Source organism: Lactuca sativa, chromosome 1, assembly GCF_002870075.4.
Source record: "Lactuca sativa cultivar Salinas chromosome 1, Lsat_Salinas_v11, whole genome shotgun sequence".
Lineage (NCBI taxonomy): Eukaryota > Viridiplantae > Streptophyta > Magnoliopsida > Asterales > Asteraceae > Lactuca > Lactuca sativa.
In genome coordinates, this window is record NC_056623.2 from 75,248,565 (window position 1) to 75,262,473 (window position 13,909).

A 13,909-nucleotide genomic window follows, 5' to 3' on the forward strand; every position below is an offset into this window, starting at 1 on the left:
GATGATGGAGGTTGAAGATAAGAAGTGTTCCCAAGAAGTTAAGGTGTTTAAATAGTGTCCAAGATCCAAAACTAGGGTTTTGGTATGTTTGGCGTACGCCCAACGTACAGATTGTATGCCCAACGTACGTGGGTGGTCCATCACGATCGTCTGAGCCTCGTACGCTCAACGTACTCCCTGTACGCCCAACTTACTCGGTTTAACCCAAAATCCTTGTAACTTCAAATAACCATAACTTTTTCGTTCAAACTCCGATTTCGACGTTCTTTATATCCACGAAAAGGTAATAAGAACTATATAATCCTATCAACTCTCATTTTCCTTAAAACTTTTCAAACTTAAATCCAAAATTCATAAAAGGCCCAAACTATCATTTTATGGATATACCTTTGGGCTCCAAAACACAAACCGAACTCTCGGATCACCTAATCTACATTATCCACATCCAAAGGGGTATATATCTCTCTTTCCTCCTAGGCCCAAAGCCTCAAGATAACTGATCTTCGGGTCACAACCACGAATTATGAAACGATTTGAGACAAGGTGTTACAACAATGGAGACTTCTTTTGAGTTATCTACCAACTAAAGATAATTTTCTAGCCCGTGGTATTGATGTGTCTTGTTTGCTCTTTCCAATTTGTGGGGATTATGTAGAAGAAGTAAATTAAGTTTTCGTGGATTGTGAAGCGGCGAAAGTCATGTTTTCTAAACTGTAGCAATGGTGTGACATGTATTTCACTTTTATCTTTGGTATACGATTTGGATCAGATGGTTGCTTCTTCTCGTTTATCAGTGGTCCGTAAATTGGTCTTAATGCGATTATATCAACAATTTGGTGGAACTTATGAAAATTTAAAAATAAATGTGTTTTTTGATGGTTCTAGACCGAAAAATGATTGGCATTTTGACGATATAGTTGCTATTTCTTTTTGTTGAATCATGCATAAAAAACATAAGTTTCGTATTGATTAGAACTTATGGTTTCAAAATCCTATTTTAAACATTTTAATTTAATTTTCGCTTTTGCCTAACTCTTGTTTTTGCCTTTTATAACATTCAGTTGTATAGAAAAATAAAATAAATATAATAAGTGTATAAAAGAAAGTAAATAAAAAGTTGATTTTTCGGTCGGCTGTTCATGACAAAAAATAAAACTAAATTGTAATATTTGATCACCCGTAGGTGTGAGTGTGATGTCTTGTTTTTGTATGCCAAGAAGTACAATGAAAGAAATTTAAGATCGAAAAATAATAAAAATATGTTACATTTTGTTGCGCTTATATACTATTTTATTTTACTTCATAATTTAATAAGGATATAAATTGATTTGGCAGATTGCATACGTCATTTTTTTTGGCTTCAAGGTCTTGGCTTTTTTACTATTTAGTATCTGAACATCAAAATAGAGAAAATTAAACCTTTATCTTTAATTTGTCACCATATAACTATTGGAAGTGGTTTATCTAGATAACATGTCATGTAAGTCGTTGTGATCCAGCTTCATCCACGAGGTAATCTATCTACATGGTGTGTCATATAAGAGCACCTACAACGGTCTTTCAAAGATATCTTACAAATGACATGGAGGTGCCATGTTATTAATACTCATATTATTTTACAAGATGAGTTGCAATGCCACTTGTCTTTTATATTGTTTATGTTGCTTTCTCTACAATGATCACAAATGTGTAGTTTAAAAAACACATCCATAACAAATAATTATAATAAGTAAAATGGCGAAATAAATTTATCCATAATGCGAGATATATATATATATATATATATATATATATATATATATATATATATATATATATATATATATATATATATATATATATATATATATATATATATATATATATAATTTCAGATATATTTTAAAATTTATAAATTAGTTGTTTATGATCAATGGGATACACTTTGAAATTAAAATTTTATTGTATTGATGTGAGCGGTATAAGCCATTTTGATTCAACTTTGTTTGCCTGGCCTGACATGGTGCACACACGGATTTCCTTTAATTTTTTTTTTTAAGTTATTATTTATAACCTATAAATAAACACAAAGAATGTTAATCTGATGAACATTATTAACACAAACCTAGAAATAAAAAATAAAAAATAAACATAGTTAATCAAAATCCAATCAAGTGGAGGTTTTTCGGATAAACAAAATTTAAAATTAAAAAAAAAAAAAAAAAGAAAAAAAAAAAGAAAAAACCCTTCAACAAATTCATGTGACATCCTAAAACCTAGATCTAGAAAATGTTCATTCCTCATCTTCCTCTATTGTGGATCTATTAGCCAAAAGATAAATGGAAGCCATCTTCAACCCACTAAACCCATATCTACGGCTGTTAATCGGGTCAACCCGATCGGGTTTCGGGTTAATCGGATCGGGTTAGTCGGGTTTTCACAAAAAATAATTTAACCCGACACCCGACCATATTAAGGTATGGGTTGGTCGGGTTCGGGTTAATCGGGTTTCGGGTTTAATAGGGTCGGGTTAGTCGGGTCAGTCAGGTTAATACACTAAACACTTAATTTAAAGATAATATATATGGTTTTTTCAAGAGTGCAATATGATATAACCTCAAACTATTTTTTTTACACTTTTCTTAATATCAAGAATGCATACAAATTGAAATAAATTAAAAATAAAAGATCATGGACCTCATGGTTATTAAAACATATGAGAAAGCATACATACCACAATAGCTAAAAGAGTTCTTCCATTATAAATATTAAATAGATGAACTTTCAATTTCTAGTTAACGATTAACACCATCTAGTTATTCATGTTTATAGTTAGTTTAAAGTAGAAATAACTATCAAAATAAAATCTTTATTTTTCAGCTACTCCAGTACTTTTGAGATTTTATATCTTTTTGGACTTCAACTTCACCAATGGGAGTTACTTCACTCTCGTATGCTTCTTGAGTTACAAAAATTTACATTTTCAAAGGGTTTGTAGTCTTTTTGTACGCTTCAAGTAGAGAGCGGTGGAATATGTAAAGGTTGTGAATTCCTAAATGGGTTATTCAGGTTGACCCGAAACCCGATTTTTTTGTAAAAATCAACCTTAAACCCGACCCTAACTACAAATCGGGTTTGTCGGGTAAACCCGGATAACCCGATTTGGAATTCTAACCCTATTGAACCCGACCCTAATTACCTTATTCGGGTTAGGGTCGGGTCGGGTTAATCGGATTCGGATTTTTTTGACACCCCTACCCACATCTATAAGCCAAGAAAACTCGATCAGTTGATTCTTTGTCTGCTTTATCTTCGAACCATAAACCTAGATATGGTGAAGGCCTGTTCACCGAAATATGTTTTTAACCTATAAAATAAAATCATCACCTCCAATATGTAACCAAAACCAAGATCTTCGAACAATTATCTAAAAAACATAAATCAAAATACAGATTTCGATATATTTAGGGGCACAGAAGGATAAAACGCTAATGAATCATTGGATGTCCAAGTTGATTGACGAAGATAAAGAAGATGAAATTAAAATCAAATTCCATTGGTAAGACCACTCGTTGTTGTAACGCCTGCTACACCGCCCTTGTGTGGTGTTTTTCGTTGTTATGTTACAAGGCGTTACGGTGACAACGGGGGAAACGGACTTTCATCGATTTAAACGGTCACTTTTTAACTATTTCTCTCATCTTATTACATACAACTCAATCAACTCCACATTCAATTACTATGAATCAAAACTCCAACACTCCGGAAAATGAAAGCAAAGATCAGTGGTGAGTCTAGAACGTAAAACCACATAGTTCACTATTTAAATAAAACCGATAGAAAAAAAAAATACTAGTTGTAGGTTCAGATCGGATCGAATCGTATAAGCAACAACCATCAAATTATTTTTAAAGATGCTCTTGATTTTGATTTCTAAAATAAACAACAATTCACAAACAACAATCAAATAATCAAACACATGAACAACAATCAAATAGTCAATTCACATTGAAATTTTGAAACAATAAAAAAAACCTACTGTGAACTCAATAATATGTTGTCCACATCCAGTAGCCTAACCCAGATGAATTGCAACAAATCAAGATCGTAGGTAACTAGGATGTATCATTTTGGTTTTGAAGATGTGTGGGGAAGCATCATTTGGTAAATGATTCACTCATGATCATGACTTTTATTAATAAATAGTAATAATAATTAAACTAAAAAATATTAGTTATTAAAAAAAAATCAATATGGATACCATGTCTGCGCCACATGAATGAATGTGGGTTAGATTTTTTCGTTTGACACATTGGCTAGTAACTTGTTTCACCTCGGGAAAATGTCGACAATAGACATTTTTTTAGGGGAGTTTCAAAATTTAGTCAGAAAAAACTTTCTTTCAAGCAATAAACATGCATTCCGCGGAGGGTCATCTACGACCTTCGCGGACTCTCCATATCTCCGAGGAGTGGGGTTATTTACGTAATTTTGCCCCTCCGCATCCCTCCTCTTTGGTACCCCATTGGTCTCCCCTTTGGTCCCCCGACGAAGACGTCCCCCACAATATCAGGTCTCCACATCTCCGAAGCCTTCCGACGATAACCACCACAATGAAGAAGCCCTTCCGTCGATGGCAACCCTTCCGACGACATCAGATGGACGGCTAGATCCTCAACATTTTCCTTGATGGATAGCCGATCAAAGGGTTATGGTGAATGCAAACAACAAGGTCGATGATATATATTGGGTACAAAAAAAAGGAAAGTGACCAAATGAGAAGAAACTCAATAGTTGGTTACCCTCGTGAGTCAATTCCCTTTACTCATTTACAGAAAATCCCACGTCCTCTCCTGCTCATATTAATGATTTTATGGGATTCAATTTTGTTTCTCTTCAAAACATAACCCACGAAAGAACATTATTCATACATGTACAACTTTGTAATGCACTTGGATATTTATTAGAGGAATCTTGATTGAGCAGATGCATTTCATAACTACATTTACATTTTTAATCAAATGATTTATTGTATCATGGATTCTGGACAAGTCTACAAACGAGTAGAATCACAAGTGTAGACACAACATCAATATGTACAAGATAATACAGCTTTTGTAGACACATCACCATAATATACCTTGAGGTAAGCATTTATGATGATAAATATACCTCTCATACACAACCATATCCTTTTGCAGAGAGTTGTTGACAGTTAACCACAGTAGGCATATCATAAACCATGTTTTGACGAAGCTACCTCTCCGAAACGCTCTTCATGTACGTTATGGCCTAGAAGGTTGTAGTCTTTGATACTTTTGCAGCTTTAATTTCATTTAACTTTTTGGAGAAAATGACACAAGATGGTAATCAATTGTTGAGTTTGTTCTTATTTGGTCATTTTTTATGTACCCAATATACCATCGAACTTGTTTGTGTTCACCATAACTCTTTCGACCAGTTATCACATGTCAAAAGGGTCATGGTGAACACAAACAATAAGTTCAATGATATAATTGGGTACAAAAAAAAAGAAAGGAACCAAATGAAAACAAACTTCAGAATTAGTTAATTCGAGAGTTATTTTCCCATTACATAAAGAACATATTAGTAAAGAAAGTTATATAACTAAATACTTTCCCATTAAATTTGTTATCTACATAAATCTTAAAATATTTATGATCTGAATTCAAACAAGTTTTAAATGTTTGGTTATTGAGTTGGGTTGACAATAGTATTTAAGTTCTAGCGTAATTTCAAAAATAGTAGATAAGTTCTTACAATTGTTCTCCACAAATTCATATTATAGAAAAATCTACAAGGGGACTTTTACACAATCATTTACAAATCAATCATTCATCATATTATGATCATGATATTATGTATATTGTTCTTCATCAACTTCAAACATTGTTTTAACATGTTTCTATTGTCTATTATTCCTCACCAATATTTTTTAATATGTGATTTCACTATTATTCATATTTTATTTGTTTAATCTCATACATAATGTATCCCAACTCACAACAAAATTGTACGCAAAAAAAATACTGTAGTCTATATAAGAAAACTCTGAAAATAATGTGTGTACATGAACACACCTTATGTCCATGTCATGTAAACTCTCTCTTGAAATTTATCCTCATTAATTGTTTTTCTACCCCCACAAATGTAACATCATTTTGTTAAATATTTTCTAATGCCATTTGTCCAAACAATACCTTATCTACACAAACTAAATCAAGAAGAAAAAGAAACAAGTCTACATTCACTATTTTTAAAGATGTGTTCAAGTCAATGACTTACATATCTAATTCCTTAATTCGTTTCTTGAACTTCTTAATGGCATCTACCAATTTAATACAAAGCATAGTACGCTAAAATAAAGGTTATCATCAAATCCAAATATCCCCAATAAAAACGAAGTCTAATTCTTGAACATCAATTAGCTACCAATAAGAAAACATATTAGGAACAAATCTTGAGCTCAGTTTCAAGCCTTTTTCGATTTTGTCTTCACCTTCGTCTTCGATTGATGTGGAAAGAACAATCGGAAAACCCAACCAGCAAATATTGCACCTACAAATGGACAAATCCAATAAACATAAAAATGTTCCCATGTATCATGTCGCTTATTCACATATGCCCACCCAAACGCCTGCACAAAAAAATTAAAAAAATTAAGTTTCACAATTATCAGGTAGACACAGTTTCATCTTAAATCAAAGACTTGACATATCTGACACAGAAAACAAGGACTTGACATATCTCACGTGGAAAATCAAAGATCAAGGACTTGACATATCTCACGTGGAAAATCAAGGATCAAGGACTTGACATATCTGACACAGAAAACAAGAACTTGAAAATCAAGGATCAAGGACTTTATATCTGACAATACAAGGACTTGACATATCTCTCACGGAAAATCAAGGATTTGACAAATCTGACACAAAAAATCAAGAATTTGACAAATGTGACACATAAAATACGGGTTTATAGAAAACTTACATTGGCGGGATTCATTGAAGGACCAGTGTACTTGGCACCGGCAACGACCATAGTGACGATTGATGTGGAAAGCAGAAAATTCTTTATGAGTGGACTTTTGGGACCTTTGAGAATGATACATAGGACCAAAATACTTGTAAAGAAAGTCAACACCCCCTCAGCAATGGCACCCGTGTGCATGTCAACTTTCAGAGAAGGTCCACCGAGCTTGTGTTTGTGCTCCAATGGCATTACTTCAACAATCGCCATAGCACCACCAACAGCACCTAAAGCCTGATTCATCACATATGTATTCTAGATTCATGCTAGATTCTGAATCTTGACTTGGAAAGTCAAAGATCGTTTCTTTTATGTATTTTGACCAAAAGTCAACCTGATTTCTATAACAAATCTGATTATTGAGCTTTAATCGCAATTAGTCAGTTCAGAATCAACTAATTGACTTAAAAAAAAACGATTAATTCGTAATGAATATGATCAGAACGCCTAAACGGATCAATTTTGGGCATAACTGTACGTATATGATTTTGATTTAAGAATTGAAACCCTATTTTCGTTAAACAATAATTACACGAGTTAAGTTAACGGAAGTACCTGAGCAGGAAATCGGACGGCGGCGGAGATGAGAGAATCGCGGCCGAGACCGGCAGCATAGAAGGTGGCAGTACCGGTGGGATTGAAGCTAGCTCCACCTAACGCATCGCCAATAACACCGAAGATGAGCAAGAGAATGAATACGAGGGAGATTGTGATCAAAAGAGACGCCATCCCTTGGATCCCGATGGCAGCGGCGATGACGGAAGTAGTAGCACCAAGGGTGGAAGCACAGAAAACCCACATGAAAGTCAACACCCCATCACCAATCGCCGCCTTCACTACCCCCATATCTACCCGATCTATGAATAAGTTCACCACTCACTGCAAGATTAGTGAATTCCCACTGGAGAGATGAAGTAGATAGTATCAGAGTAGAAGAGTATTGGAATCAGAGAAGACTTTTTAATTAGGTAAAACCTGTGATGGCGTAAACGCCGTGTACGTTTTTAATTTTTAATTTTATTTATTTATTTTTATTTTTTTGTGATCTTAAATACAAGGCCCCACTCCCACCTATTAATTTCCACCATCATCGAATCAGAAGAAAGCAATTATAAATTTTTGAATATTATTGTTATTTAAATATCTTTTTCGATATTTATTTTTCAGTTTTTATTATTTTGAATAATTCAATGTCTAATACATACCTAACATTCAATCAAAATATCGAATTAGACGGAGACATCAAGGTGAGATAGTTATCATAATAATTAGATAATAGATAATTAAAATAACGAATGATATCATAAGCGGTTTTTAATGTGATTATACATATACTGCAACTATTTTTTATATTTAGTCTATTCCAATACCATTTTTATAGCCTAAAGAGTTGGATAATGACAAACAAATTATGTTACACATTATAAAAAACAATTATAATAAACAAAATACCAAATTTAATAAACCAAATATAAAACTTGCCAATTTCATTATCAATCGAACAAAGTCACAAGTCACAAACACTAATGTACAATGGAACACATGTGCAATGACACAATTACCCCTGTACCAAACCCCACCCACAATACCAAAACATAAAAAGAACACAATTACAATTTATCTGTGAAAGTGTTGACGCGATTTCCATTTTGTAATTAGTTCCTCCGGAGAGCAGCGGCGGATAGCACTATCAATGCCACCAAAATCGCCGTCGCTAGAAAGGAACCCACCACTGCCCCACTAACACGTGGACAGAACTCATTGAATTGCTGACAAAGCGCCGGCCAATTGGTGTTGGGGTTTCCGTTGTGTGCCAAGTACACGATGGCGGCAGCCGCCGATGCAGCCGCCATAGTCAAAGCTAATGCTAGCTGAAAGAACAAATCATATTTTATGTACTATTTAATCACATTATTACATTATATCAATTTCAAAAACCAATTATTGTTATAAATTATTCATGTTGAATGAACAAACCAATTAAAAAGGCTGGTTAATTTATTTTCATTAGATAAAAAATCGGACATACCGTGTCGAAAAGAAGGAGCAACATCCTAGCTCCTACGATATGTGGGCGAATGATACAAACGATCGATAAAGGCAAGGAAAGGAGTAGGTATACACAAGTTATCACATTTCCTACCAAGAAAAACCTGTATAAACGTTCACATTACAAATTATAAATATGTTAGAAGTCAGATATATACCATGGTCTTTGTAAAATAATGTTTTATGGGTGTATCAAGAAATGTATAACATACGTAAATGTGGGAAAATCATCATAGCTAGCTTGGAACTGAAAAAACCGAGTGAAAAACTGGAGGTTTTGGCTCGTGGTGCCCATAACCGCAGCTGCAGCTAAAGTAGCAGTAATCGCACATATCCTTAAAATTAGATCAATAATGCCAACACCTCTTTTCCACCCTCCAACCGGTGGTTGTTGGCCAAGTCTCACGGTGGTTGCCGCCACAATAGGTGGTGCACCCTTCACGGACTTGGAGGAGGTAACCTCCCTCACTGGAATTGCAATATCACCACTTTCTTTGCTTGAACGACTTGAATCCATTTTGAGGGTTTTTAACAAAATAAGAAGTGAGTTGAGTAATGTTGTTTGCGAAAGGCTTCTATGAAGATAAACATGCATGCACGTACATATATATCGCATAATGTATTTGGTGGGTTAGTTTTGGTTGATATAAGAATGATATTATGTGAAGTGCTTGTACTTTTTAGGGGAGTTGTTGCTATAGCCAACTAGCTCCACTTCAGCTAGAATTAAAGTGTCTAAAATCACAAGTTTTAGCATAAATGTAATAGTATATATCATTTTTTGATACGAGAGCATCCAGCATCGGGAATTCGGGATGCTAGTATCAGTTGGTTACTAAAGCAACGATGACTATTTGTCCGATATAATAGTTGTTCACTTAGAAGTTAGAATTAATATAATAATCTTTTTTTAAGTTAATATTATAAAAAGCAGTATATATTTAGATTTTTTAAGCCTAAAACTCCTTTATTATTAATTAAATAAAACTTTCAAATATATATATATATATATATATATATATATATATATATATATATATATATATATATATATATATATATATATATATATATATAGGTTATTTTAACAGGTTTACCAGTTAAATGATCACTTTTTCCAAAAAAAACATAACTTTTTTGCTCAAAAAAGCCATACATTTTTAAATTTAAAAAAAAAAAAAAAAAAAAAAAAAAAAAAAAAAAAAAAAAAAAAAAAAAAAAACTTGCATAAGTGATTGACAAACTTTTTTTTTTGTTGGGATTCATAATTCTTATGTTATTGTTTATGGTTTTATTTATGATGTTTTTGATGAAAGAAAATAAATGTTTAATTCATATATTATTTGGGCTTGTTAATTTGGAAGTCCAAGGTTATAAGTCTACTAACTTGGATAAACTTATATCACACATGGTTTGATCTATGTTAATTTCGAGACATGCATTTGCTATATTGGATGGAATCATATTACAAATGATTTGGCACCCGTTAATTTGAAGACATAAGTTTCTTCAAAAAAAAAATTTGGTATTGTAATTTTTCTAGAAAAAAATTCGTTTTATGTAGTGTTTATATATATATATATATATATATATATATATATATATATATATATATATATATATATATATATATATATATATATATATATATATATATATATATATATATATCCCTTCATTCATATGCACAAACAAACAACTAATCTATTGGTTATTTATTGAGAAATTAAGTCTCGGTATTATATATATATATATATATATATATATATATATATATATATATATATATATATATATATATATATATATATATATATATATATACACGCATCTCTTCACTTAAGGTGCTGATTTATTGAAATAAAGGTTTCTAGATCAATTCTTGCTCCTTATGAATCCTATGTTTAAATTTCTTTTATTTTTTCAGCCATTCTATTCTTTTATTTGCTCAGCTATTATATCCTATAACGTCAAACACATGTAAACTCAACTATTTTCATCTATTATATTAAACTTGTTATCCCCATGCTTCATTTGATATATACTTTAAGTCTCACATCGATTCAAGTATCAAAAGATACTTCAACTTCATGTTTAAATAAAAAGATTTGAAGTTAGCTAAGGATTCGATTAATGTTTGAGCTTAAAATGAAAACCAAACCGGAAAACCCAAGTACAAACTAAAAACCAAAACATCGAACTGATGGGTTTGGGTTCGGTTCAGTTTTAAAAGTTTCAAAACCGAGGCTGTTGATTTTGGGTTCAGTTTTAGGGCAAACTGACCCAACCCACCCCATTCTCAGTCGTTATGGTGATACCCCGAAAAAAAAAAATTAGGATACCCCTTTGCTTTGGGTCTGGCTCTGCCACTAGTTAGAAGAGCGATAATCCCCTTTGATTATTAAAGCAATCTAAGATATCATGTCAAATGAATCGTTGCTTTTCATCCGCAACAATCTTTAAGCATCCTACAAATGCATTTTGATATGCATCTTGCCATAAAAAAAATAATTAGACATCATAGCCTTCATTTTATTCCAAAAAAACTTCAAATTTAATGTTGATAACCATGGATAACACCATAAGCTACAATGGAAACAAAACATACAAATTATGAGCAAGATCAAAAAGTTTGGCCAAATGAAAAAGTTTGCCTAATATAAACGGGTTTTTTTTCCGAAAAAAGTTAGTTTTTTCGGAAAAAAAAAAGATCGTCAATTACCGGTAAACATACTAAAAAGGCTCGAATGAAAAAGAAAAAAAAAACTGAACATCCTTATGAAATATATCTTCATATTAAACATTTATGTGAAATATATCTTCATATTAAACATTTATACATAAAGGCATCATTAAAATTTGAGATTAGTGGACAAAATCAAAGAAATTTGTATTCTTAAGATTCAATTAAATTTTGTGTCCTAATGGATTGGTTATTCTTTAGCTAAATGTAAAAATTTTAAAATCTATTTTTTATTTATTTACAGAAAAAACAAAAATATCATCTCTAACTACTTTTTATTTTAATTATGATTCATCAAATTAAAATATATCATTATTGTCCCTCCCGTATCTCATACATCTAACATAAAACAACACCTATATTCATATATACACTCATACATACCTATAAGTACATGCATACACAAACAATTCCATGCTCATGTCGACATCGACATCCACACCACCTCTTCTTTACATATATACCCAAACATACCCATCCATACACCAACCTGCCCCATACATACATGACCACCCCTACACCCTATCCTGGCCTCATTGACCCAGAGAGCTTACATCGCACATGCATCGCCTTCGTACTCCTACCCTAACCCACACTCATCTACACATGCCTACGCAACAAGCCTACACCAACGCAAATTTCTACCCACCTCACCCATACACCTACACCTACACACGCGTCCGTGCCCATTCCAAAATATCACGTAGGTTTGAGTGAGTAAGAGTTTAATTAATAAAAGTTTTATATTTATTATTAAAAATATAGCAAGTTATAGTAAAAACCCATAAAATTAAGGGTATTTTGGTTATATTATATAATTTACTTTCCAATTATTTTGACAAGGGAGTTGATATAATTCCACAGCAATTTTTTATTAATCCACTGGAAAATTGATGAATAGACAATTATATCCCTCAACCCACTTTCATCTCCATAAGATGTAGATTTGTGTATTTAATGGCGATTTTATTCAGTCTGTACATGGTATGCAAATGAACATGTTATTTTGCAGCTAAAATCAACTGTCATATTATTCTACTTGCATTGCTTTTATCAATTTTGAATTACTTTGGTCCGTAATTTCTAAGTATTGGCATCAAATTTAATTTTTCATAGGAATTCTTTGAGTTTTCATAGGATTCAAAATGTGAACATGAGGTGTTGCATTACCACCCACACAAAGAACCCATATGATTACATGCCTAATAAGTATTATTGTTTAGCCAAAGAACACATGATTAACACACAAACACACATACACACATACACATAAATCACTATTAAACACACCCACACATAAGACCATCCACTATAAAGACGACGACAAACAAGGGAACCACGAGGACCATCATCAAACACAAACCGTTGTCGGTGTACTGGTGACGACCACGAACGGAGAGAGAGGGAGAAAATGAAGGATGGGAAAGAGAGGCACCGATCATGGTCCTCCATTCTCCTAACCATGAACCACCACAACCACGATCCACGACGAGGCACCGAGATGGTGTTCACAATTGTGGTTCGTGGCCAGCTAGACCACTGAGACCTTCGTATTGGGCATATCGGACGATCTAATGGTGTACACATATACACCTACAATCATATGCATTTTGATCTATGAGGAGTTCAAGAAAAAAAAAACAATAAAATTGTTGGTGTTGGTTACTAAATCGAAACAAGAAACCAAAAGCATCGGTGGTGGTCTTCCGCTAAAAACGAAACATGAATTCAAATAAGTTTCCAACAATTCTGGTCATACATGAAAATAATATGATTATGAAATCCAAGAGTCCAATTTTTAATGCGTCTTTGAATCCTTACATGGCCAATATTTTGTTTTTACACCAAATTCACTTGATTACTTATGCTCGTCTCTGTCTATATTTCGTTTCAGTTATATTACATTGTTATATTCAAACATGAGTAGTTCATTCTCACTGTAACACCCAAAGTCTTGAAAGCCCAGAAAGTAAAGGAAAACCTAGATTTAAGGGGGACTCGGCGAGTCCAAGGAGGAACTCGGCGAGTCCGAGTGGGATCTGAGTCGAGGAGTAAGTGACCGACTCGGCGAGTCAGCCAAGGTGACTC

At 32.9% G+C, this 13,909-nt stretch overlaps 2 protein-coding genes across 2 annotated transcripts; both read right to left on the reverse strand.

Annotated features, from left to right (window-relative positions):
• Positions 1-6,219: 6,219 nt before the first annotated feature.
• On the reverse strand, positions 6,220-8,005 carry LOC111918499 (aquaporin SIP1-1). Its single transcript, XM_023914159.3, has 3 exons — positions 7,585-8,005; positions 6,991-7,263; positions 6,220-6,637 (listed from the first exon to the last, which is right to left on the reverse strand). The coding sequence occupies exons 1-3, from the start codon at positions 7,873-7,875 to the stop codon at positions 6,473-6,475; spliced, it is 729 nt and encodes a 242-aa protein (XP_023769927.1). The 5' UTR covers positions 7,876-8,005; the 3' UTR covers positions 6,220-6,472.
• Positions 8,006-8,485: 480 nt separating this feature from the next.
• On the reverse strand, positions 8,486-9,664 carry LOC111918484 (casparian strip membrane protein 1). Its single transcript, XM_023914143.3, has 3 exons — positions 9,291-9,664; positions 9,059-9,182; positions 8,486-8,900 (listed from the first exon to the last, which is right to left on the reverse strand). Exons 1-3 carry the CDS (start codon positions 9,593-9,595, stop codon positions 8,685-8,687), a joined length of 645 nt encoding a protein of 214 aa, XP_023769911.1. The 5' UTR covers positions 9,596-9,664; the 3' UTR covers positions 8,486-8,684.
• Positions 9,665-13,909: the final 4,245 nt, after the last annotated feature.

Excerpts from the sequence above, each read along its gene's own strand:
- LOC111918499 (XM_023914159.3), bottom strand. The coding sequence starts at position 7,875 with ATGGGGGTAGTGAAGGCGGCGATTGGTGATGGGGTGTTGACTTTCATG. Across the intron at positions 7,264-7,584 it reads CCGTCCGATTTCCTGCTCAG|GCTTTAGGTGCTGTTGGTGG; the intron begins GTACTTCCGTTA and ends GTGATGAATCAG. Across the intron at positions 6,638-6,990 it reads CTTCAATGAATCCCGCCAAT|GCGTTTGGGTGGGCATATGT; the intron begins GTAAGTTTTCTA and ends TTTTTTGTGCAG.
- LOC111918484 (XM_023914143.3), bottom strand. The coding sequence starts at position 9,595 with ATGGATTCAAGTCGTTCAAGCAAAGAAAGTGGTGATATTGCAATTCCA. Across the intron at positions 9,183-9,290 it reads GATGATTTTCCCACATTTAC|GTTTTTCTTGGTAGGAAATG; the intron begins GTATGTTATACA and ends ACGTTTATACAG. Across the intron at positions 8,901-9,058 it reads TGCTCCTTCTTTTCGACACG|CTAGCATTAGCTTTGACTAT; the intron begins GTATGTCCGATT and ends TTGTTCTTTCAG.